Source organism: Loxodonta africana, chromosome 2 (assembly GCF_030014295.1).
Source record: "Loxodonta africana isolate mLoxAfr1 chromosome 2, mLoxAfr1.hap2, whole genome shotgun sequence".
Classification (NCBI taxonomy): Eukaryota; Metazoa; Chordata; class Mammalia; order Proboscidea; family Elephantidae; genus Loxodonta; species Loxodonta africana.
The window spans coordinates 218,007,342-218,034,690 of NC_087343.1; the positions used below are offsets into that span (position 1 = coordinate 218,007,342).

The 27,349-nt window shown below is 42.4% G+C and overlaps 1 protein-coding gene across 3 annotated transcripts in view; it reads right to left on the minus strand.

The window, feature by feature from the left end:
* Positions 1–27,349, minus strand: part of ERG (ETS transcription factor ERG) — a 154,301-nt gene that overhangs the window by 44,052 nt on the left and 82,900 nt on the right. For 2 of the 3 annotated variants that reach the window (XM_023559102.2, XM_010598651.3), the window contains exon 3: positions 11,823–11,974. In XM_023559102.2, the coding sequence (XP_023414870.1) occupies positions 11,823–11,974 (152 nt within the window). Of the gene's footprint in view, positions 1–11,822; positions 11,975–20,917; positions 21,273–27,349 lie in introns of those variants that run through there. The other variant, XM_023559103.2, reaches the window with a different exon arrangement.

Genomic DNA, 27,349 nt, shown 5'->3' on the forward strand with positions numbered 1-27,349 from the left:
CCCACCATAACGGGAAATTAACTTTGACTTTAGGATTACAGGTTTACTTTGTTTGGTTGTTGGACTTTGCACAGAAAAAATGTGAATGGAAGCTTACAGAAATCCATTCCGTAAGGTGACACAGCGAGAGGGATCCTCAGGAGTGACCAGTGGTGTGAGAAACTAAAACGAAGAAAGGTGTACTTTTACGAACAAATTCTTTACATCTGAGAGAGCACAGGCCTGGGGACTGGCTCTGGTTTTAACCAGCTGCACATGCATCCCTGGGAAAGTTATTTCACCTCTCTGGGTCTTAACTGTCTCTTGTTTAAATGAAGAAGTTGAACTAAAACCAGTAAGGGTTCTGCAACTCCTATGAGTCTGTGATTCCTGCTAACTAGATCTAGATGACCAGCAATGCAGTACTTTTAACTACACTCATTCTACACAATTCAATTATTGACCTCTGGAATAGGCCTGGGTGTATTCTACTACAAATCTAAAGGTTGGCGGTTCGAACCCACCCAGGAATACCACAGAAGAAAGGGCTGGTGATCTGTTTCTGTAAAAATTACAGCAAGGAAACCCTATGGAGCAGTTCCACTCTGTAGCTTGCCAGGAGTTGGAACTGACTTGATAGCAAAGAGTTTGGTTTTTACTTTATTTTTCTTGTAATAGGCAAAGTGCAAAAGGCAAAAGACGGAATCACTACATTGTGAAGTTTACAATCTAATGGCTTATAAATAACAGGCTGATAAATAACTAACTCTAAGAAGATGTCAGCCACCCAGGCATGGTCAGACAGTATATCCTTCTATACTTGCTATTCGTCTGCTTTCAAAGTCCAGCTTTGATGTTGTTAGTTGTCATTGAGTTGGCTCCGACTCATGGTGACCCTATGTATGACAGAAAAAACCTTGCCCCGTCCTGCACCATCTTCATGATTGTATGTTTGAGTCCAATTTAGGTAAGTTCAGTTTAGAAACGTCATATTTAGGAAGGATCATGGGAAACCTGGAGTCCCTGCCTGGTGCAAATGGTTAACTGCTGGACTACTAACTGAAAGGTTGGCAGTTCAAACCTACCTAGACATGCCTCAGAGGTAAGGCCTGGTGATATGCTTCTAAAAGGCATAGCTTTGAAAACTTTATGGAGTGCAGTTCTACTGTGCAACACATGGGGTGACCATGAGTCAGAACAGACTTGATGGCAACTAACATGTAAAAGCTAGTGCAAGCTACCTACCACTCAGAACTCTAAATCCTGTCTAGATTCAACTAGATCATCAAAGATTCACACCAGGCGTATGTCCCTGTAGCTCTGCCTGCACAGGGTTGTTCTCTAACATAATCCAGTGTTCGTAGGGACTGTCACAAGAAACTGCTGGTGAAATGTGGTCCTTCAACTGCCACAGGAAGATGGCCAGGTCTACAGCCTCACTGGGCCCCAGGCAAAAAATCCCAGGGAACCTGCTGTTAGGATTCTGTGCTGAGAAACACATTTCCTTCCCTGGGGAATTTCTTTTTGAAAATAGGAATTATTTCCCCAAATTACTCTTTTTATTATGACAGCCAAAAAAAAAAAAACCCTGTTGCCATCAAGTCAATTCCAACCCATAGTGACCCTATAGGACAGTGTAGAACTGTCCCCTAAGCAGCTGATGGATTCAAAGTGTTGACTTTTTGATTAGCAGCCAAATGCTTAACTACTATGTCCCAGGGCTCCATTATGACTTCCAGGAAGCTCAAAACCATTTTGGAAGCTTAGTTAGAACATCTAAGCTAAGCTTACGGTCAAAATGGCTACATTCTTCCTCCACATGATTTTGGTTTTCCATTTATATTTTTATTTACCTTATTACCAATTTCTAATCTCTATTTTATCTGTAGTTTGGGTCACATGTTTATCAGTAGTTTAGTTCACAAGGCTCTTCAGTTAATTCCTCTGTGGAATTAAACGGTATATCTATATTTAAAGTTAGTATATAATGACTAAGACCTGTCTGGCCCAAGCCATGTTCTTTTAAGTTGATTCATATGTGTGTCAAAGTTGGGTAGTGGAAAAAGAAGACAGATGATGAAATTATGCATTCAAACAGGGGTACTGAGGGAGAATATTGAACATACTGTGGACTCTCAGAAGAACAAACAAATCAGTCTTAGAAGAAATACAACCAAAATGTTCCTTAGAAGCAAAGATGGTGAGATTTGATTTGCTTACTTTGGGCATGTCATCAGGAAAGACCAATCACTAGAAAATGGCATCATGTCTGGTAGGGGGTCAGCAAAAACGAGGGAAACCACCAGTGAGGTGGATTGACAACAATGGCCACAACAACGGACTCACACATACCAATGATCACGAAGATGGTCAGGACCAGGCAAAGTTTTGTTCTGTTGTACACAAAGCACCCCATGAGTCAGAGAGGATTTGACGACAACTAACAACAATATAGATGAATCAGAGAATATAACATGAAACAAAGCAGAGTAAGTGTGGTAATAAAGAACTAGTAAGATGGTACAAGAATTAATCTGCTAGAGGATCAGGATGGCTTTCTAGACAGGGTGGACTTCGTAGAAGCCTTGAAGGATGAGAAGGATTTTTTAGTGGAGAAAGGGGGAACAGCATTCTAGCAGTGGGAACAACATGGATGAAGACACTGGGTTGCGAAAATGCAGCAAAAAGTAGTATAACGTGACTGGAGGGCACAGTGTGAAAGAGGAAAATGGCGGAGGCTGCAGAAGTAGTTAGGAATCCGTATGATGAAGCTTTTCTCAACCCCGGTGCTGTTGAGTCAATTCTGACTCATAGTGACCCTACGGGACAGGGTAGAACTGCCCCATAGAGTTTCCAAGGAGTGCCTGGTACATTTGAACTGCCAACTTTTTGGTTAGCAGCAGTAGCAATGAACCACTATGCCACCAGGGTTTCCTTTTCTCTACCAGTCATGTTTATATTGATATTTGTTCTTCAGATGTTCTGAAACATCTGTCTGAATCAGTCCTTTGAGCTCTTAAGTACACACTCTCCTGCAGCAAATTACTTATGGCATGTGGATGGATTTCATCTACTTCTGACAGCCTTTGGTCACCTCCTCTGAGTTTAGTAAAAGAGCAACAGTTACTCAGTGACTGCTTCATGGATTGAGTAGAAGTTATCCAGCACAGAGTGCCCAAGTAAGATATAATAGCTTCAGCCGTGTGTGTTTGGAGGCCAAGAAGAAGAGACTGTAAGCCACATAACAAGTTTTATTGATGGTGACTGGAACATAGTAAGTGCTCAGTGAATGAATGAATGACTGAATAAATGAATAAAGAAAAAAATATATGAGTAAAGGGAAGAATGTGCCCACACTATCTCAGAAACTACTGATTGTCACCAATGCTTGTGCTCAAGGTGGATCTTTACAAAATAAAAGCAGAAATGTTTGAAAAGCTCAATGCTTCAGCACGTAGTTTAGGCGGGAAGAAGAGAGAAAAAGAAAAATCTTTCAAAATGCTAAAAGCTGCTAAAACCAGAGGTCCTATTGCATTTTGGTCAGCATTTTGCAACTTGTAAGAAGAGTGGATGAAGGCTGTGCCTTCCTCTTTGTTAGCCTTCTTGGTTAGCACACCACTGCATACACCGTCAATACCTGAAGAGTAGCAGTAACCACAGAAGTGGACATCCAGTGCAAAGGTACACAAGCACATGGAGGGAGCCCACTCCTGATGGCGGATGTTTTGTGACATGTCATGACACTTAAGTTCTTTAGAATGTATTTGTTCCATCGTCCCATGGGAAGCCATTGTTTCTAAATAATGGTCGAAGTTCACAGCCTTGGTGAGACAGAATTAGAAACAACTGGAAGTTGCTGTCCCAAGTTGTCACTGGCCATTGGTATGAGCACAGAAAACTGAATATGGGCATAATATTGTGCTTGATCCAATTTGTCAGCATGGAGCTCAGAGCTGACCCCAAACAAATGGAGATGAGGGGCTTCCTCCACTCTTACATTGCATTCTATTCTGACTTATACGGACCTGGATTCTCCCTTGGGTGCCTTTACATAATTTATTGTGTCAACCAATGACAGGCTCTATAAATACATCTTAAGAAAGCAGATTTAAGATGACAAAGTTCCTTCCTACTGAATAGGTGACCCTTCATTTTTTTTGGAATGTCAATGAGATACTATGAGTTATTTCCCATCCTTCCCTTTCGCCCTCTTCTCTCTTCTAAAAGTGACATGTCATACATTTATTAAAACTTATTTTTAAATATTTAATGCTTTAATATTTAAAATTTGCTTGATTTTTTCTTTTTCCTTTTTTGATTTTATTAAAAGTTAGAATATTAAATTATTAAAATTAAAATGAATTAAAGTAAAATTTATTTAATATCTTCTACCTAATTAGAGATTCTCAAATCTTAATTTTTGTGCATGAAAATCACCCGAGGAGCTGGTTAGAAATGGAGATCCCCAGTCCCACACTCAGATCCAAAAAATTTGCAACTGTGCATTTTTAAATTATTAATTTTCCATGTAATCCTAATACAAGTGACTCTGACCATACTTTGAGAAACTCTCTCCAGTCAAGCCCTAAATTAAACTGGAACAATAAAGAGGCATTTGACTGACCTATTAAAATTTATTTTAATGACTTATGCTTTGATCTATGACATTATGAGAAACAGCCCAATCCTAAGAGATATACCAAAAAACCAAACCAGTTGCCGTCAAGTTGATTCCAACTCATCGACCCGTGTGTTACAGAGTAGAACTGTTCCGTGGGGCTTTCTTGGCTGTAAACTTGATAGAAGCAGATCACCAGGCCTTTCTTCCATGGTACTACTGGGTGGATTAGAACTGTCAACCTTTAAGTTATCAGTTAAGCACAAACCATTTGCACCACCCAGGAATTTTATATATAGGTATACACAACACATATAGATAGATGACAAGTACAATTGTGATTTACTGTTTGACCTGGGCACTTTTGAGAGGGAGCGGCACGATCAATGATCTACTAGGGCAAGAAGTGTAATGAGGACTACCCAGGACATCTAGTGGCCCTACTCGTTGAGCACTTTTCTCATGACTTTCCTTATCTTCCTATGACAACCCAAGAAAGACATTTCTCTCTAGACTCACATTTAATAGCTGAGCTCTCTTTTCCACATTAGCTTGGTTTTATCCTGTAACTGACTGAGGCATCTCCTTTGTACTGCCTGGTGAACACTTCGACTCAAATAATGCCCGTATTTTGCAATTGTGCAGGATTTAAAATATACAATTTAAATACATATTCACACGTACATTTATACAAAAAAAAAAATTTTTTTTTTTTTTTTACATTTATACACAGACACTCAAACACACACACACACACACCACCCTTCTGGTATCACCAGTTGCCGTCAAGTAGACTCTGACTAATGGTGACCCCGTGTATGTCATATTAGAACTGTACTATAGGGTTTACAATGGCTGATTTCTCAGAAATAGATCACCAGGCCTTTCTTCTGAGGTGCACCTGGGTGGACTTGAACCGCCAACCTTTCAGTTAGCAGCCAAGCACGTTAACCATTGGCACTACCCAGGGACTGGTTTCCCAGTCTTTGTTAAATTCTTACTTAAGCATATGTACCTCATCCACTTATTTTTAAAGTTGATTCTGCCTTGCTCCTTCTTGTAAATTTATGTGAACTTAAACCCATTCTGAAGTAAGGGGCAGTATCAATACATTAAACGAAGATGTATGTTCATGCATTGGTGGTGTTTTATGAGTTTCTTTGTAGCTCTTTAGTATACTAATGATAACCCCAAACCCAGCGCCCTCATTACTAACGATAAAAAAAAAAAAAAAATGATAGTGAGTCTCAAAATCACGGTGAGGGGAATCACTCCTCAAAACTGAGATCCAAGTACAAGAAACCAATCTGAACAGAGACAATACCTGCTAAGCTCTTAGTCTATTCTCCTTTCAGTCTATTTACCAATATTTCTGTCGGTGTGTATTAGGGTCATTGTCAAGTCTAGAATATAAAAACTGGTATGTAGATTGATAATAAAAATGGTTAGAAATAATTAATGGGTTAATTATTGTTTTCATTCAGCTATCTTTATGATTTGCATGTATGAGTCTAAATGAATGTGTCTAGCTATCAGGATCCAAGTCTGCAGAATTATATCTTGTGTGTTTGAGGCACCAGGTCACTCATGCCCACGTGTGCCTGAGTGACGAGCCTGGATCCGAGTACTGAAGGCACAAAAGCACCAACTAACAGAGCTGCCCTTGGGTCCTGCAACCTCACAGCCACATTGAGGAATCTTCTGGATTGTGCAATGGAGTGTGTGAGTGTGTGTGTGTATGTGTATTCCATCTGTGTGTCTGTGTATGAGCACATGTGCATGAAGCTTGACCAATAACTGAAAGACTCACAACTTGCAAAATCAGCCACAACTAGCCGTCTTACAAATACCATTAACTGAATAACTGTCTGTATTGGTGTGAAGCAACTGAAGGAGGGAACAGCTGAAAGAGGACTTTCCTCAGGAAAAGAAACCAGCCTTTAGCCAAAAAACATACCACCAGCCAATCTGCAGATCCATTGATCCATCCATCCACCCACCCATCCATCCATCCATCCAACAAGCCAACATCTCGTGAAAACCAAAACCCAGTTGAGTTGATTCTGACATGGGCACCTACTATAGATAAGAAATGCCAGATGCTCTGACTTGATTAAATTGGCTCTTTACTTCTTCCCCATGTAAACATGGTTTTTAAAATATTTTATTTAACTTTGAAAGTCTCAGTTCTGGCCCTCTTCAAAAGGATTTTGATGATATCAAAGCATACTGATGACGTCACAGAAATATGGCCTTATCTGTTAAAAGACGGAGGTAGTATCAGGCATCACTTTCTAGCTCTGTAAGTCTACAGAGAACCAAGGCAAGAGTCTTCAGAACAGGCCTCTCCACACATTGAATCTCTCATCTTCCAAAAAACCAAACTCAGTGCCGTCGAGTCAATTCTGACTCATAGAGACCCTATACGACAGAGCAGAACTGCCCCATAGAGCTTCCAAGGAGCACTTGGCAGATTTGAACTGCCTACCCTTTGGTTAGCAGCTGTAGCACTTAACCACTAGGCAACCAGGGTTTCCTTTCTTGGAGAATGAAAAAATTTGTTTTACCTCAATGGAAGAAATTAAGGAGGAAGATAAAGTGTGAGATGGACTTGAGTGGACTTCCTTTGGATTTCTACTTCATCCTGTTCCTGCCGGGTCAGTGTATAAGGCAACAGTGCCCCTCCCCTCCCTAGCTCTCCCAGGCACATCCCTGTTCTCTAGACTTCTTTAGGTACTACACATCCAGGATGGGCACCTTGGACATTCACATTCCATTGTTTTACGCAATGGGACCTGCCTGTTCCAAGCACAGCAACTAGTGAAGAGGTCTTAAGTAAACAGCTCAGTCTCCATTGTCAAAGTGAGGGCAGTGGTGGTTCAGTGGTAGGATTCTTGCCTTCCACGCAGGAGACAGGGTTTGATTCCTGGTCAATACATCTCATATACAGCTACCACCTGTCTGTCAGTAGAGGCTTGCGTGTTGCTGTGATGCTGGACATGTTTCAATGGAGCTTCCAGACTAAGATGGATTAGGGAGAAAGGCTTGGTGATCTACTTCCAAAAAGCAAGCCAATGAAAACCCTATGGGTTATAATGGTCCAACCTGCAACTGATCGTGGACATGGTGCAGGATTGGGCAGCATTCTGTTCCGCTGCACATGGGGTCGTCATGAGTCGAGGGCTGACTCAACAGCAGCCAACCACAACAACAACCATGGTTAAACCAAATATATGGATTGGCCAACTGTTTAAATGCTAACTACAATTCAAGGAACATTATAACAGCTTTAAACTTGGCATCATATTCAGTACACATCAGATTTTATCACCGCTGCCGCCTATAAAACCTTGCAACATGCTTTGAGATCAGCGACAACCCCAAAATATGATCCCTTGCACAACTAACTGCACCAAATTGGCTTTATGCAGTTTGCTGACAGCCACCAAGAAACAAACGTGAGGAGAAACCCAGTCCATAAACCCAAGCCAGGTGTTCTGCCAAGCATTCTGCACGCGGAACTCTCCTGTTAGGAAGGTGATGTAAGTCCACTGGAGGTGATCTTATGTGGGGTTAGGGATGAAGTCATACCATGGAGGTGACTTGGACCTGTCTGCCATAACACTTCACAGGGACGAATCCAGGTGACCCCTGGAGCAAGGGAGAATGGAGTCTGTATGAATATTACTCATACATGTATTTTAGATTTGCACAGAAGAGTAACTCGTGTAACGCAGCCAAGTGGTTAGGCATCCTTTCATCATTCTTCCCCTCACTTAATATTCATTGAGTACCTACTATGTGCCAGGCACCTTACTTGGCACTGGGGATGGGGCAGTGAAGAAGATGGCAAAAGCCTTGCCCTCTGGGAAGCTTACGTTCTATACAGGGAGGAAGCTGATAAGCAAACTTTCACATAAATACACCATATACCGATCCATGGGAATGAATGCAATCAAGAAAAATAAGGCAGGGTGGGGGCTGAGAGTCACGGGCAGGGTGGAGCAACTCTAGATGGGGTGGTCAAGAATGACCTCTCTGAGGAGGTGGTGTTTACACAGAGCCCTGAATGAAGAACAGAGGCATGGAACTTTCTGGAATTCGAAATTTCTGGGCTAAGGTAACAGCAAGTTGGAGTCCCTGAAGCAGAACTGCTAGAATGAGTGACAGAAGGGAGACCAAGAGCCACTGGGAGGAGCTGAGGTTTGATTCAATGCCGACAGGAAGAGAGCGAAGGAGTCGGGCAGACCTGAGTTCTAATTTGGCCTCTTATTAGCTGTGTGACCCTGGAAAAGGAGTTGCCCACTCTGATCTACATTGTCCTCATCTGGAAATTCATAGTACCTATTTCCCAAGATTGCGTGAGATGTTGTCTATAAATTGGTTACAAAAATACCTCACATAGAGTAAGGGCTCCTAAGTAATAACCATTGTTGTTGTTGTTAGGATATTTTTAGTTTTTGGAGCACACTTCCTCTGAGAAGCTTAAAGTCATTCTTATTACCACTTAAAAAAAAAAAAAAAAGTCTTGCTAAATAAGTAAGTTCCTGGCATTTTCGTCCAATATGGAAGAGCTACTGCTCCGAGATGAATTTAGGATGACTTCTGTGGTAAAGAATTACTCTGGCTCTCAGAATCTGTTACAGACCAGCCTCATCTAGAAGTCTGGGTTTTTACGAGCATGTGAAAGAACAATGTATGGCTCCCAACTTTTTATTTTGTCAGATTTGAAAATTTTAAAAAGAAGACTATTTTTATAAACAGCACTTTCTACAAGAAAGGATATTTAGCTCCAAATAATCTCAGAAAACGGGGCAATTCCTCCCTAAAAAAGTCACCTTTCATGGACCTCTCCATATATACACTTATATATTATACATTTTATTATTATATTAATACATTATTATTTAATGTATTAATATAATATAGATCATCGTGCATTAATATGTACTATACATTTTTATACATTATACATAAATATGCAGATGTGTGTATGATCCATGTGTATTGCCCCGACCTCTGTACGTGTGTGTGTACAGACATACATGCACACACATACATACATGCGTGTGTATGTGCGAGCACGTGTGTGTGCAAATGTGCGTGTGTATTTGCCTGGACCTCTGTGTTTACGATTACATATGCTGCTATTTTATTAGTTGCTGCTGAGTCTATTCTGACACACGGGCAACCCCATATGCTACGGAGTAGAACTGCTCCATAGGGTTTTCTTGGCTGTGATCTTTACCGAAGCAGATTACCAGGTACTCTCTCCCATGGTACCACTAGGTGGGTTCGAACCATCAACCAACCTTTAGTTAGCACTTGAGTGTAAACCGTTTGTGCCACCAAGAGACGTGTGTGTGTGTGTGTGTGTGCGCGCAAATGTGCACATGTGTTATTTTCCTGGACCTCTGTCTGTAGACATATACACACACACAGATATATATACACATGCACATATAAACTTATGTACCTAAGTGTGTGTATGCATGAGTGTCTGTATTTGTTTGCCCAGACACCTCTCGATACACACACATACAGGCATACATCAGAGATATTGCGGGTTTGGTTCCAGGCCACTGCAATAAAGCAAATATTGCTATAAAGTGAGTCACACGAATTTTCTGGTTTCCCAGTACATATAAAAGTTATGTTTACACTACACTCTAGTCTATTAAGTGTGCAATAGCACAGACTGTGGCCTCCCAAAACAATTACAATAGTAACATCCAAGACCGCTGATCACATATCGCCATAACAGACATAATGATACTGAAAAAGTTTGAAAAATTGTGAGAATTACCACAACGTGACAGAGACATGAAGTGAGCACGTGCTGTAGGAAAAATTGTGCCAACAGACTTGCTCGATGCGGGATTGCCACAAAATTTCAATTTATAAAAAATGTAATATCCACAAAGCGCAATAAAGTGAAACACAATAAAACAAGGCATGCCTGTATATGAGTATGTGCACGTGTGCAAGTGTGCATGTGTATTTGTCCAGACCTCTGTGTATATACACGCTTCTTCGTATGGGTATGTGTGTATGAGCATACGCATATTTGCCTGGGTCTCTCCATATACGCATATAGGTACACATGTGTGTACGTGTGTGAGTGTGAATTTGCCCTTAGTTTTCCCATTTTACTGCAGACAGTGAGCAACTCCGCCACTCGTCTGTTAGTTTGTTGTACGGTGGTGGCTTGTGTGGTGACGTGATGCTGGAAGCTATGCCATCACTGTTTCAAGTATCAGCAGGGTCGCCAATGGTCGACAGGTTTCAGTAGAGCTTTCGCCATACTTATTCAATCTGTATGCTGAGCAAATAATCCAAGAAGCACCATGACTGGAGGAAGACTCATTAACAACCTGCAATATGCAGATGAAGCAACCCTGCTTGCTGAAAGTGAAGGGGACTCGAAGCACTTACTGATGGAGATAAAAGACTACAGTCTTCAGTACGGATTATATCTCAACATAAAGAGAGCAAAAATCCTCACAACTGGACTAATAGGCAACATCATAATAAATGGAGAAAAGATTGAAGCTGTCAAGATTTCATTTTACTTGGATCCACAATCAATGCCCATGGAAGCAGCGGTCAAGATTTGCATTGGGCAAATCTGCTGCAAAAGACCTCTTTAAAGTGTTAAAAAGCAAAGGTGTCACTTTGAGGACTTAGGTGGGTCTGACCCAAACTATGGTGTTTTCAATTGCCTCATATGCATGCAAAAGCTGTACAATGCATAAGGAAGACCAAAGAAGAATTGGTGCCTTTGAACTGTGGTGTTGGCAAAGAATATTGACTATACCGTGGACTGCCAGAAGAATGAATGTGTCTTGGAAGTACAGACAGAATGTTCCTTAGAAGTGAGAATGGTGAGACTTAATCTCATGTACTTTGGACATATCAGGAGGGACTAATCCCTGGAGAAAGACATCATGCTGGGTAAAGTGGAGGGACAGCAAAAAAGAGGAAGACCCTCAATGAGATGGACTGACACAGTGGCTGCAACAATGGGCTCAAACTTAGCAATGATTGTGAGGATGGCGCAGGACTGGGCAGGATTTTGTTCCGTTGCACATAAGGTAGCTATGAGTTGGAAGCGACTCGACAGCACCTAACAACAAAAATAACAGTGAGTGTGTTGCCTGGGAGGACACACTTCTGCTGGCTTCCATTTACAATCAGTAAAGAGTAAAGCTCGCATGCATCTGACCTGCCGGGACGATAACTCTGCGCTCGTTCGTGGTCATGTTTGGGGGTGGAATGTGCTTCTCCTCCATGTAGCTGCCGTAGTTCATCCCCACCGTGTCTGGGCTGCCCACCATCTTCCCGCCTTTTGCCACGCTGCATTCATCTGGGGAGTTCCTGGAGGAGGAGAAGAAGAAGGTAAAGTCTTCCATTATTACTGCGGTTGGAAAGCATGTTGTGTGGTTTTCCCCAATGCACAGAGAGAATCAGGGAAAGGAAACATGGAGGAGACTGGAGAAGAAGGGAGGAGAGAGACCAAGGGTGAAAAGGTAAATGCAGTCCCCGCGTTTGGCTGAAGCACAGGGTAGGCACGTGGGAAGCAAAGGTGCTACTTGGGTCTATGTCTAAAGCCAACTCCTTATGAAACTCTCCATCTGTGTCAACTGATTGGAGACTTCACAGGAAGGGCGAACTTTGTTGGTTTTCACTGTATGAAGGCTAACAGGTGTGTACTTAGGTGGTGGGAGGAGGCACGAGAGGGATTCACAGCTCAGCAAGGTTTATTCCAGAGCAAACATGATGTTCCTCTTCAAGATCTGTTTGAATTCCTGTGCTGCATGCCAAGCCCCTGCAGCCAATCTTCTGCTATGGAGCTTTGAAGAGTCACAGTGTTCCAAGCTCAGATGCAAGCAAGAAAGGCAGAGCAGGGAGAGGAGCTTTTGTCCTTGGAGGAGCACTGGAGAAGATCCGAACAGCCCTGTAGGGACTCCCGGAAAGGGAAACATGACATTCTGTGTACAGATGCAGAAAAGACTCAGAAGATACTTATCCTCTGTAGCAGTCCCATTTATTCAGATAAAGCCTACCTTTTCTGCAAAAAGTTGAAAGAGAAAAAAAAATTAAGCGAGATTTAAAAGCTAAAAGACGTGGTGAGGTTGTATCTAATTGGGAAATTTCCAACAGAAAATTCAGCTTAGCCTGAAAACAGAAAAATATTTCAGTGTTGTCTTCTCAGATGGTTTTAACCCAGTGTCACTGGGACTAAAAAGTTTTGCTATTTGGATTGTATCTTCTAAGGTGTATTTCCGGAAATTGCCTCCAAAGTTCCCTCTACTACATAATTTTTCAGATTCTTGAGAATCTGCAAACAGCCACTGTATTTTAGATTTTTGTCCCAACGATTTGAGTTCCTAGAGGTTGTGAGTTCTACTCCAACTAACCCATGTTTTTCTCCTCCACACTTGGTCAGCTGGAGTTTTGCAGTGAATTTGCAGAATCACAGAACTATACGCCTGGCATGGACTTGGCCTTCAAGAATGAGAATGTCAAAATATCTGAGGCAGGAGGACACTCTCTGCATGGAACAGGGCTGGAAGTGGGATGGTGTAGGTTATTCCAGACCCAAAGGCCACGGTAGGGGTGTGGACAGGAAGGGCAGATGAAGGGCCCTGGGTACTGGAAAGTGTTAGCTCAACATCTAAAACTTTGAAAATATAGGCTTGTTCTTAGCATCATTTGCAAATGTGTCTGGAGCCTAAAGGAAACTAAGTGTTAACAATAAGGAGGAAGCAGGAGCCCTGGTGGCACAGTGGCTAAGTGTTTGGGCGTTAACAGAAAGGTCGGTGGTTCGAATCCACTAGTAGTTCCATGGGATTATGATATGGCAGTCTGCTTCTGTAAAGATTAGTGCCTTGGAAACCCAATGGAGCAGTTCTGTTCTGTCTTATAGGGTCTCTTTGAGTCAGAATCGACTCAACGACAATAGGTTTAGCTCACAACTGTGGATGGGAGTTATAGTAAGGGTCCAGGGTTCGGAAGGACTAAGATCCTACCACCAGCCTAGAAATACACAGCCCTGCTTGGCTGCACCAGACAGCTGTACTAACATGAAGGAAATGGACAATAATGGTCTGAGTTCCCATGGTACACATCCTTATATTTCCAATGCTGTCTACACATGTAGTATTTCCTCTTGATGCTATTTTTCCTGGCTTCAGACATTTATCTCTAAAAGACCCATCCGAAATATCAAAACGCAGAATGTCTTTACTTGAGACTTCATTTCCTATTCCCTTGGAAAATTCCATCAGCTGAGTGGAGTGTGTATGTTGTAGAGTATTTGTCTCAAGGAACAAAGTTACTAGGGGAGGAAAAATTAGAGGGATTTGACTCTTTAAGAAAAAAGGCTAAATGGAGTATAATTCAAGGAAAAATTATAAATTCTAGGATGAGCTTTGTTCAGATTCACTCATTTACTAATCCATTAAGGCAGTTCTTATTGAGTGCCTGCTATATACAAGGCACCATGCAAACTCTTTCTTCTCCAGCCAGGCAGGTAATCTTTAAAAGGTTAAAGGCCCAAGAGATGTATAGAATTATAGAAAGGGGCATTTGGGATTATGGACCTTTTAGACCAACTCTTTCATCTTCTTTCAGTCCTTAATAATTTAATTTCCATGTCTGAGGATGAGAACTCTAGGCAAGAGGTTTTCTATGGCACTAAAATAGATCCCCCACCAAACCCAGAGATGTGATGAGCTATTAAATTGCTTTTTGCCGCAGCTTCCAAAAATGTGTGTAAATATTTACAGTTGGGATCCACGTTCAATAAGCTTTCTTTGTTTTTGTCTTACAACCACAAAACATAATTCATCTCATTAACTTTTCCACCCCAGGAGGTGGAGCCAACATGGCACTATAGACAGACGCATCACGTTGTCCCTCTGCAGCAAAGACCCAAAAGCCAAGTAAAACAGATACAAATGTCAATCCTGGAACCCCAAGCAACAAATGAAGGGGTAAAGAACTAGATCAAGCACCGTATGGAAGAAGAAACTGACAGAGAACAGAGAATGAGGAGATATACGGGGTAGAAGTACCCTGCCTGTGAACGCAGCACAGCGCCACCATCTTGGAGCACAGAAGCAACGACCCTGGACAGGGAGTACAGAAAGGCAACTTCACAGAGCTCCCAACAGGAAACAGAGCACCTGGTAACCAGAGAAACAAGCTTTCTCACCCCTCACCCTTCTGCCTGTATGCTGCCTCCGCTGCTTCAAAATGGGCCATGCCACACTACTTGGCTGGAGAGAGACTGGCTTGCTGTCTCCCTGGGTCTGCCCCACCCTCAACAGCCAGCTTTCTCTGTGCCATTTTTTTCCTCTTTCCTTTCCTCCTTTTCTTTCTCCCTCCCACCTAGCCCAGTGCACCACCTCTGCCCCTTCCTGATGTGTCACACCACACCACTTGGCTGAAAAGCCACTGATCCACAGCTGCCTTGGGTCCACCATGCCCCCACCAGCTGGCTCCTGCCCTGCCATTTTTTTCTTTTCTTTTTTTCTTTCTTCCTTTTCATTCTCCCTCCCACCTAGCCTCCATGTGCCACCTCTGCCCCTTCCTGACAGGCTACACTGTGCCACTCAGCTAGGGAGCCACTAGCCCACCGCTAGCCCATGACTAGGCCACGGCTAGCCCATGGCTAGCCCACAGCCGCCCCAGGTCTGCCGTGCACCCACCTGCCAGCTTTTGCCATGCCATTTTTTTTCTTTTCTTTTTGTCCCTTTCTTCATTTTCTTTCTTTCTCCCACCTAGCCCTTTATGTCACCTCCAGCCCATCCCTCCAGGCCATCCCTTACCACCTGGGATAGATAGCCACTGGCCTACGGCCCACCCCAGTCTACCTTGCCCCCCACCCACTGACTCCCACTATCATTTTTTTGCTTTTTGCTTTTGTTTCTTTCTCTTCCCCCGCCCCCACCTTCCTGCCACTTACCTTCGTACATCACATTCCCTCCCTTCTAACTGGCCCTCAGGTCTGCCCTGATCCCGCTCGCTGGGCCCCCTGCACTGCCATTTTTTTTTTTTTCATTAAAAAAAATTTTATATTTATTTTTCTCTTTCTTCCTTTTCCTTCTCCTTCCAACCATACCCATACTCCATCTCCCTCCCATGGCTGGAGATCCACTGGCCTACCATTACTCTGGGTTGGTCCTGCCCCCACCATGCTGCAATGTTTCTTTTTTCTTTCTTTTCTTTGTACGTCCCACGTAGCCCCACTTTCCTGATGACCCCCAGGTCCACCTTGCCTCCACCAGCCTGCTACCTTTTTTTTTCAATCTCTCTTTTTTCTTTCTCCCATCCACCTAGCCCCATATGCAATCTCCCCTTCCCACCAGCCCCTGATGTGCCACCGTGGCTACAGCAACCCCAATACTTAGGCCTGCTGCTGCAACAGGCCCACACTCCCCACACCCCACCACTTGACCAGCTGCTGAATAGTGGCATGAAAGCATGTACCATTCCCACCCAACACCCCTGCCTATATGGCAAGGGGCTGTGAAAGTTCTCACACCACTGGACCAACATCAGAAGGCAGGAAGTGCTTGTCCAGTCTACCCTCAGCCACCTCACCAAGCCAGTATAAAGCAAAGTAGGCTCACCCTGCCTGCTGCTGCCCTGACCACCTGGACAAGGTGGAAAGAACTATCATACCCACGTATGAGCAAGCAGCAAAACATGCCTGGCCCACCCAGCCTGACATATCAAAACAAAACAAAAAAGCAGGATGAAACAAATAACATATAATCTATAAATAAAGAAAATAATAGTGGCAGTGCCCTGTCAATATACAGTATAAGAATAAGGAAGACCGAAGAAGAGTTGATGCCTTTGAATTGTGGTGTTGGCAGAGAATATTGAATATACCATGGACTGCCAAAAGAACGAACAAATCTGCCTTAGAAGAAGTGCGGCCAGAATGCTCCTTGGAGGCAAGGATGGCAAGACTGCATCTTACATACTTTGGACATGTTGTCAGGAGGGATCAGTCCCTGGAGAAGGACATCATGCTTGGCAGAGTACAGGGCCACCGGAAAAGAGGAAGACCCTCAACAAGGTGCATTGACACAGTGGCTGCAACAATGAGCTCAAGCTTAACAACGATTGTAAGGATGGCGCAGGACTGGGCAGTGTTTCGTTCTGTTGTGCATAGGGTCGCTATGAGTTAGAACTGACTCGACGGCACCTAACAACAACAACAAAGAAAATAATACCTTAATGTCTCAGAGACAGCAGACAATATCAAAACATAAAAAAGCAGGACAAGATGGCTCCAGCAAGTGACTAAAAATAAAGAATCAGATGGCCTTCTGGTAGAAGAAGAGGCAGTGGGACTACCTGATATGGAATTCAAAAGACTAATATTAGGGCTCTTGAAGAGATTAGGAAAAAGATCAAAGAACATATAGAAAAAACAAAGGAAAAAATGGACAAAATCATAGGAAGCACAGACAAAATACAGCCAAAATTAAGGAAAACATGGACAAAGCAATAGAAGAATTCAGGAAAATAACACAAGAACAAAAATGTCAAAGTAAATCAACAACTCAAAATCACACAAAAACAGAAACTAGAAATTCAAAAGACAAACAACAATTTTTCAGAAATGGGCAACTCAATAGAAGGTTTTAGGAGCAAATTTAAAACAACAGAAGACAGGATCAGCGCGATTAAAGACAAATCTATGGACAGCATTTTGTTTGAGGAAACATCAGTGAAAAGAATAAAGAAAAATGAAGAAAACCTAAGAATTATGTGGGACACAATCAACAGTAAAAGTCTGTGCACGATCAGAGTTCCAGAACAGGAGGATAAAACGGAAAGCACAAAGAAGGTTGTTGAAGATTTGCTGATAGAAAAGTTCGCAAATTTCATGAAAGAAAAAAGGCTGATCATCCAAGAAACTCAACAAACCCCACAGGGGATAGACTACAAAAGAAAGTCACCAAGACGTACCATAATCACACTTGCCAAAACCAAATACAAAGAAAGAATTCTGAGAGCAGCTCAAGAAAAATGAAAAGTCACTTACAAAGGGGAAACAATAAGACTAAGCTCTGATTACTTGGCAGAAACTATGCAGTCACGAAGGAATGGAATGGCATATATAAAACTTCGAAAAAAGAAAAAACTGCCAACCAAGAATAACATATCCTGTAAAACTCTATCTCAAATACAATGGCAAGATTAGGGCATTTCCAGATAAACAGAAATTAAGGGAACTCATAAAAACCAAACCAAATTTACAAAAAATATTAAAGAGAGTCCTTCAGTTGGAGAATCCAAAACTTCAGAGAACAACTGGAGTCTAGGACACAGGACAGCATGAGCCAGATCCCAACCTAGATAAAGAATGCTCAATAATAAAACAAAGCTAAAAGACTTAAAACAGGGAAGCAGAGACGTCAATCTATAAATGAGAACAACGTCAAAACAATAAAAGGGAATAAATGGTGTAGGTATTTACAGACCTAATGGAATCTCTATCCAAATACCAAGCACATTCCTTAATGAGATGGAAAAACTAATCAACAACTTTATATGGAAAGGAAAGGAGCCCCAGATAAATAAAGTATTATTGAAAAAGAAGAACAAAGCAGGAGGCCTCATACTAGCTGATCTCAGAATCTACTATATAGCCACAGTAGTCAAAACAGCCTGGCACTAGTACAACAACAGACACACAGACCAATGGAAAAGAACTGAGTACCCAGGTATAAATCAGCCAATCTTTGAAAAAGTCCTAAAGTCTATTAAATGGGGAAAAGACAATATCTTTAACCAATGATCCTCTAAATCTGGATGTCCATCTATAAAAATACAAAACAGGACCCGTACCTCAAACCATACATAAAAACTAATTCAAAAATGTATCAAAGGCCTAAATATAAAACCTAAAACTATGAAGATCATGGAAGAAAAAATAGGGACAACACCAGGGACCCTAATATACGACATAAATAGGACACAAATTATAACAATGCACAAACAACGGAAGATAAACTAGACAACTGGGAGCTCCTAAAAATTAAAAACTTCAGCACAACTTGACCAAAGCAAAGCCATAAAAATTTCCTAGACACATCCAAACACCTTGCGGGACCAAGTTACTGGGCTGAGGCCTAGGAATCAAGTTCTCAGGGGACATCAAGATCAACTGGCATAACATAGTTCATACAGAAAATAGAAAATGTTCTACATCCTACTTTGGCGAGTACTTTGGTGTGGGTCTTAAAAGCTTGCAAGTGGCCGTCTAAAATACATTTACTGGTCCCATCATGTTCAGGACAAAGGAGAATGAAGAAAACCAAAGATGCAAGGAAAATATCAGTTCAAAGCACTAATGGACCACATGACCCACAGCTTCCACCAGCCAGAGTCCAGAAGAACCAGATGGTACCTGGCTACCACCACCAACCACTCTGATAGGTATCACAATAGAGAGTTCCTAACAGAGCGGGAGAAAAATGTAGGACAAAATTCCAATTCACACACACACACAAAAGACCAGACTTACTGGTCTGACAGAGACTGAAGGAACCCCTGAAACTATGATCCCTGGATACCCTGCTGACTCAGAACTGAAACCACTCCCAAAGACCACCTTTCAGCCATTGATTAGACAGGCCTATAAAAACAAAACAATAACACACATAAGGAATATGCTTCTTAGTTCAATCAAGTATATGAGACCGAACGGCCAACACCTACCCAAAAGCAATGACAAGAAGGTAAGAAGGGACAAAAATCTGGATGAATGGACATGGGGAATCCATGGTTTAAAGGAAAACTGAGAGAGGGTTGACACATTGTAGGGATTGCAACCAACACCACAAATCAATGTGTGTAAATTTTTGAATGGGAAACTAATTCGTGTTTCACCTAACACACAATAAAAAAAAAAAGAATTAAATGGTTCTGCTTATCAAAAGACTTCACCGAAACAATAAAAACAGAACCTACAGACTGCGAAAAAGTTTTTGGCTTTGACATATCCAACAAGGGTCTAATCTCTAAATTATTTAAGATACTGCAACACCTCAACAACAAAAAGACAAATAATCCAATTAAAAAACGGGCAAAGGATATGAAGGGACACATCACCAAAAAAGACATTCAGGCGGCTAAAAGACACGTGAAGAAATGCTTGCGATCATTAGCATTAAAGAAATGTAAATGAAAACTACATTGAGATACTATCTCACTCTGACATTACTCACACTAATTAAAAAAAAAAAAACAGAAAATAAGAAACATTGTAGAGGTTGCGGAGAGACTGGAACTCTCATGCACTGCTTGTGGGAATGTAAAATGGTATAACCACTATGGAAAACGGTACGGATCTTTCTTAAAAAAGCTAGAAATAGAAATACCATATGATCCAGCAATCCCACTCTTAGGAATATATCCTAGAGAAACAACAGCCATCACATGAATAGACATGTGCACACCCATGTTAATTGCAGCATTATTCACAATAGCAAAAAAATGGAAACAACCTAAGTGCCTATCAGCAAAAAAATGAATAAACAAATTATGGTACATCACACAATGTAATACTACACAGTGATAAAGAACAATGATGAATCCATGAAACATCTCACAACATGGATGAATCTTAAGGACATTAAGCTGATTGAAGTAAGTCAATCATAAAAGGACAAATACTATATGAGATCACTACACGCAGAAAGAAACAATCTTTGATGGTACGAGGGAGGGGAAGGCTGACTAGAAATCACTAACTAGATAGTAGGTAAGTGTTAACTTTGGTGAAGGGAAAGATAGTACACAACATAGGGGAAGTCAGCACAACATGACCAAGGCAAAATTGTAGAAGCTCCACAGACACACCCAAACACCCTGAGGGACTGAGTTATTGGGGCTAAGGTCTGAGGATCATGGTCATGGGGACCATCTAGGTCAACTGGCATAACACAGTTCATGAAGAAAATGTTATACATCTGACTTTGTTGAGTAGCGCCTGGGGTCTTAAAAGCCTATGCCACCTAAGACACTTCTTTTGGTCCCATTCCATCTGGAGCCAAGCAGAACAAAGAAAACCAAAGACACAAGGGAAATATTAGTCCAAAGGACTAATGGACCACAAGTAACACGGCATTCACCAGCTTGAGCCCAGAACAACTAGATGGTGCTGGCTATCACCAGTTGCCCTGACAGGGATGTCAACAGAGGGTCCTGGACCCAGAGGGAGAAAAATGTAGAACAAAATTCAAATTCACACAGACACAGACACACACACACACAAAATACCAGACTTACTGGTCTGACAGAGACTGGAGGAATCCCAGAGACATGGCCTCTGGATACCATTTTAACTTATAACTGAAGTCACTCCTGAAGTTCACTCTTTGGCCGAAGATTAGACAGCTCTATAAAACAAATAATAACACAAGTGAGGAACACGCTTCTTAGTTAAATCATGTATACAAGACCAAAAGTAATGATGAGAAGGCAGGAAGGGACAGAAAAAATGGACGGATGGGAACAGGAAACCCGTGGTGGGGAAGGGGAGAGTGCTGAACACCTTGGGGATTGCAACCAATGTCACAGAACAATTTTTGTATAAATTGTTGAATGAGAAACTATTTTGCTCTATAAACTTTCACTGAAAGCATCAAAAAAAAAAAAAAAAAGTTTCCCATCCCAGCTTCCACTGTAGAAAAATAGCAGAATGAGACCATCAGACCCTATTTTCAAAACATTCATTTTAATTTTATCCCCTTGCATTTTGTTTTAGCTTGAGAGGAAGATAATATGGAGCCATGGTTTCAATAATTTTTATACAACATACTTCATAGACAATAATAGATTTGTTAATTAATTATTAACAATTATTTATTTGATTGTGTCTTAGGCTGAGTTGTCTAGGGAAGCAAAGCCAGTAAAGCTTATAAACATATACAGTGATTTATAACAACAAAATGGCTCATACAGTTGTAGAGGCCAGAAAGTCTCAAGTCCCTGGGTCGGGCTGGAGGCTTTTCCTGCAAAGGGATGGAGAAGCCAAGATCAGCAGGTCAGACAGAAGGGCTCTGGCTCACAGGCTGAAGAGACTGAGGAACCCCAAGATGGGCAGGCAAGACGGCAGGTAAGCTACTAGCTCAAGGTCTAAGAGCTGGAGGTTAGATGAGCAGGAGCCAGCTGCAGGATCCACAGCAAGCAAAAGCCCTTGAGCCTTGCCAGAAAGTCCACCTATATTGGTTGCAGGCCACACCCCCAAGGAAACTCCCTTTCAACTGATTGGCTACCCACAGAGGAGTGCATTATGGAGGTGATCACATTATATCAGATCTCATCATGGAGGTGATTACATTATTATACGACTGTCAAACTACATCACAACTGCCAAACCACTGAGAGTTACGGCCCAGCCAGGTTGACACACAACCTTAACTATCACAGATTGTTTATATGATTATTTATAATTATCAGTTACACAATAAATTATTGATGATTTGCTAATAATTAATTAATTATGGTGGATAATTAAATAAATAGTAGTTTTATAATAAATAGTTTTTGTGATAAATCTAAGGAAACTCCAAGCTTAAAGAGGGAAGACGGTCCTCCCCACAGAGCCGTTGCTGTGCTGGACCCAAGCGGGTATTCAACAAATATTGGTTAAATGGGCTCCAACCGTTCTATTTCCACATTTCAGTCGTTTCCCTTTGTTAATTCTCTCGGGGAGTCCCTGGGTGGTAATAATGGTTAACACACTTAGCTGCTAACCGACAGGTTGGAGGTATGAGTCTACCCAGAGGTTCCTTGAAAGAATGATCTGATAATACACTTCTGAATATTCGGCCACTGAAAACTCTACGGAGGCACAGTTCTACTTTAACACACATGGGGTTGCCACGGGTTGGAGCTGACTCTGTGGCAACTGGTAACCCTCTTGGACACGGGAACTGCAAAAGTACAGCCCTTCTGTGTGTGTGGACACTGTTCTGAGAGCTTCGCAGTTGCCTGTTGGTCCCCTCGGGGACCCCGTGAGGGACGGGCCAACACTGTCTCCATGTTATGGAGGTGGAACCCCAGTACATGGAAGCACTTGCTCCAGGTCTCAGCTGGCAGGAGGTAGAACTGAGCTTTGAACCTGGGCAACCAACACTCACAGTCCACGCTCCTCACCACACAGGCTGCCTCCATGAAGAACAGGTAAGATGCTTTTCTTTAACAGGTAAAATAGACGCTGATTTCAGGAAGGCATCAAGAATCCTCTGGCTCCCACGTTGCTCTGGATTAAGATGTGCGTTCCAGTACACACCACCATTCCTATTGCCGACGCCATCACAGCCCTGGGGATTGTTCTCTCCCCAGCACGGCAGGTGTGCGACACAACCAGGAGGGGTATAAACCCATCCACTGTCGGTCAGTCTATTCCAACTCATGGCGACCCCATGTGTTACAAAGCAGAACAGCTCCATAGAAATTTCTTGGTGCAATCTTTTCAGAAGCAGATCACCAGGCTTTTCTTCTGTGGCACCACTGGGTGGGTGTGAACTGCCAGCCTTTAGGTTAGCAGTTCAATACAAACTGTCTGCATCACCCAGGGACCCAGGACAGGTACAGAGGCATAAATAAGAACTAGCTTTTTTAAGCACTGGGTAAAAAAAAAAAAAAAAAAAAAAAAATTTTTTTTTTTAGGGGCAATTCTTAGAGAAAAGAGGAATCTTCCAGGGGCATCCATTTAGACACTCCTGGTGGTGCAGTGATTAAGAGCTACGGCTGCTAACCAAAAGGTCGGCAGTTCGAATCCCCCAGATGCTCCTTGGAAACCCTATGGAACAGTTCTATTCCGTCCTATAGGGTCGCTAAGAGTTGGAGTCGACTCGATGGCAGTTTTTTTTTTGTTGTTATTTAAGAAACAAACATTTTTTAATCGCGAGTCAGATCATTCAAAGTGTTCACTTGAAAGTCTCATTATAAATACAGCTCTCTGCCCTGGTGTGATAAAAACAATAATTGCGCTACAGAAATCTGCTCCCTTACTTTCTGCGCTACAGCTACGCGACCACTGTGCCTTCGGAGACTGAAGAGTCACCACGGAGAAACGTTTCATAAACAGCTTGGTGTTTCATACCCCTGTTCATCCAAGTGGCAGAGAATATCAAAGACACCGGAGATTTGCTTAGCTCTTTTAGACAATATCAGAACCACATGGTCTCTCTTCCGACAGAACAAGGGTTTGGACATTCAATGCATTGCTCTTAAAATATGAATAGCAAAGAGCATCCCTTGACATGCTGCGTTCTTGGTACATACCTATGGTTTTATAGTAGTTCCTGTGGAAATTCTGAGGCTAGACTGGTTGCTTGCTAAGTAGATAACCATTTGGTGAATATGAAATGTCCGTGTCTTACTGTTTGGGGCTTAGACTTCTTTCCCTTTAAGGATATATAAAAATTATAGTTTCTTAACCATATTCTCAAATATGTCTGGGTTCTATGTGCAAAATAGAACTGTGCTCCATAGGGTTTTCAAGGCTGTGACCTATCAGAAACAGAGGGTCAGCCTTTCTTCCCCAGGTACCTCTGGGTGGATTTGAACCACCAACCTTTTGGCAAGTAGTTGGGTGCTTAACTGTTTACACCACTAAGATGGTACCATCCCCCATACAATACGTGGCAACAGCAGTAAGAGGGAATAGGAGCTGGGCAGAGAGCTGCTTCCCTGTGTTCACAGAGGAGAAATTCCACACTGGCCCGGAGTCCGGCCCCATGAGAAGAGAGGAAGGCTGGTTCAGAATGAAGATTTTGGAGAAGGAATTGGGCAGCTGGGGTGCCAAAAAGTGGGTCACATCACTTTCCAACTCCCCCACAACATCCTTGAGGGTGTACAACTTGGGGAGGGTGGCCTCTACAGCCATCACACAAACCCCCATGGCATGTGGGCATGATTGTGGTGACCCTGAAATAGTACAGAAAGATGACATGATCTTCAAGGTCTGCTTCTTCTGGTAACTGGAGACATGACCAATTAAATCGACCTAAAAAAAAAAATGTTGCTGTCAAGTTGATTCTGACTCATAGCAACCCTACACGACAGAGTAGAACTGCCCCACAGGGTTCCCAAGGAGTGGCTGGTGTATTCGAACTGCTGACCTTTTGGTTAGCAGCTGAGCTCTTAACCACTGCACCAACAGGGCTCTAAATCGGCCAGTTGAGCCTCTAATAACTAACCACTACAGTGACTTGGGGGCATTCAGTTCAGGTGAGCTGAGAACATAATCCTTGACTTAAAACACACAAGTATTTTGAAGTAATGGTACAAGAACATGGCAAAGACAATGCCGATTTTGCTAAATTTAAAATTGAGGCAAAAAGTAGGACATGTTGCCAAACTCAATTAGGTTCTCGTAGGATTACAGAATCAGAGGGCTGGATGGGGAAACCCCATTTCCAAGTCTCCAGGCACAGCTGCCTGGAAGCCACCTGGACGAACAGGTGTCTATTTTATGTTAATAGTTTTCTAGGGAAAAAACCCTACATGTTGCCTTGACAGCTCTCTACGACTTACCAGTTGCTCTTGAGTCGATTACGACTCACGGTGGCCCCATGCATGTCAGAGTAAAACTGTGCTCCGTAGGGTTCTCAATCGCTGTTTTTTCAGAAGTAAATCACCAGGCCTTTCTCCCGAGGCACCTCTGGGTTGACGCAAACCTCTACCCTTCCTTCTGATTAACAGCTGAGCATGGTAACTGTTTGTACCACCCTGGGATGTCTCTGTAACTCTAGAGTTGTCTTTACATGTACATGTGCATCGTTTTAAATGTGTTTTATTCCCCTGCTCTTCCTCAAAACGTTTGAAGTTAGAAGTGGATTATAAAAGAATGCATATAAGACAAAATAACATAAATACCTGAGGGAATGTAAATGAATTGGAAATAAGGGCAGAAAAGTAATCAAGAGATTAAATCAGCACATCAAGTAAGCTTCCTATGGTCCTTCATAGATGTTAGAGGTAGGATACCAATTAATCTTTGAGCTTCCTACTGGCCAAAGCAAAGGGGGAAGCTTCAAAATGTCAACAAGATAAAAACAAACCAGTATCTCAGCAGAAGCAAAGCTTTCATGGTCTCAGATTTGAGAGAAGTTTCTCTCTCGGCTTTGCATGACAAGAACACCAGTGATATGGTAGGCAGTATCCTGCCAGCAACTCATAACAGACCCACACAGGGTTAGCAGCAGCCAATCACAAAGCAAGGCGCACAGGCACACAGCTCTCAGCTCCCTCAGCTACAGAAATCAAAAGACTGGGCAGTCTCAGCCAATTCTTCATACGGACTGTTTCTTGACACTGTTTCTTAGTGAGACCTGGCCAACCAGACAGATCAGTGCATATATATATATATACACACACACACACACACACACATACATATATATATATAAAATAATTAAATGAAAAACCTCAAGAGATACAGTGTTATATATTCCCCTGGTTTCCACAATGACCTAATGTCTAGACTTTAAATTCAAATTCGTCAGCATTAAATAAGGTGATACTTAAGCCTCGAGAGCACCCAGGGCATTGTGGTTAAGCTCAACACACACGTGGTCAATAAACAAATCCTTACAGACCTTATTGGGTTTCTCTTCTGTTCAGTATGTGGCTGCTTACCATGCTAGGGATGAGCCAAAGCCCTTTTCACGTATTCGTATTACAGTAACCGTGTGGGCGAGGGCAGTGGTGGTTCAGTGGAGAGTCCTCGCCTGCCGTGAGGGAGACCCGGGGTTGAATTCCTGGCCAATGTACCTCGTGTACAGCCACTACCTGTCCAGCAGTGGGAGGTCTGCATGTTGCTACCATCCTGAACAGGTTTCATCAGAGTTCCTAGACTAAGAGGAACTAGGAAGAAAGGTCTGGTGACGTACTTCCAAAAATCGGCCAAGGAAACCTCTACGGATCACAATGATGGAATGGTACAGGACTGCTGTACATGGGGTCGCCATGAGTCAGGGGCCGACCTGACAGCAGCGAACAACTACAAATACATGCGTAAAGCACTTAAAAGGGTGCCTAGCACATGATAAAGGAGCGTTGGTGGTGCAACGGTTAAGCGCTTGGTTGCTAATCAAAAGGCTGGCGGTTCGAACCCACCAGCTAAGATCTGGCAATCCGCTCCTGTAAAGATTACAGCCTAGAAAACCCTATGGGGCAGTCTACTCTGTCACCTGAGGTCACTATGAGTTGAAATCGACTTGACAGCACTTAACAACAACAGCAACAGTACATGATAAATACTGAGAGTTAGCTGTTACTATTGTTTAATTCTCACAACAACTCCAGGAGGTAAATGTTACTAAGCAGCAGCAATTGTACAGACGAGGCACAGAGAGGTTGAATAACTTACCCAAGGTTACACAATCAGTAGTTGAGGAGCTGGGATTTGAACCCAGATAGCTGGAGTCTTAAGTGCACATATTTGCCCTTTAAGCCACAGGACCTCACTTGGCAAGTCACAGACATAAAACATAGTTGAACCAACCCTCATGACTCCATTTCATTACTACTGAGTATTTTCAGATGAATGCCCTTGGGGTGGTCCCTGAAGGCAGATATGGAAGAATGTTCCAGATGTGAGCCAAGTAGGGGGCAGCCTCGTGGGAGCAACGGCAGAATCTCCCAGGAGACTGTGAAGATGGCAACGTGTATTTAGACACAGCTATGAGTTTTAATAAGTTTGGT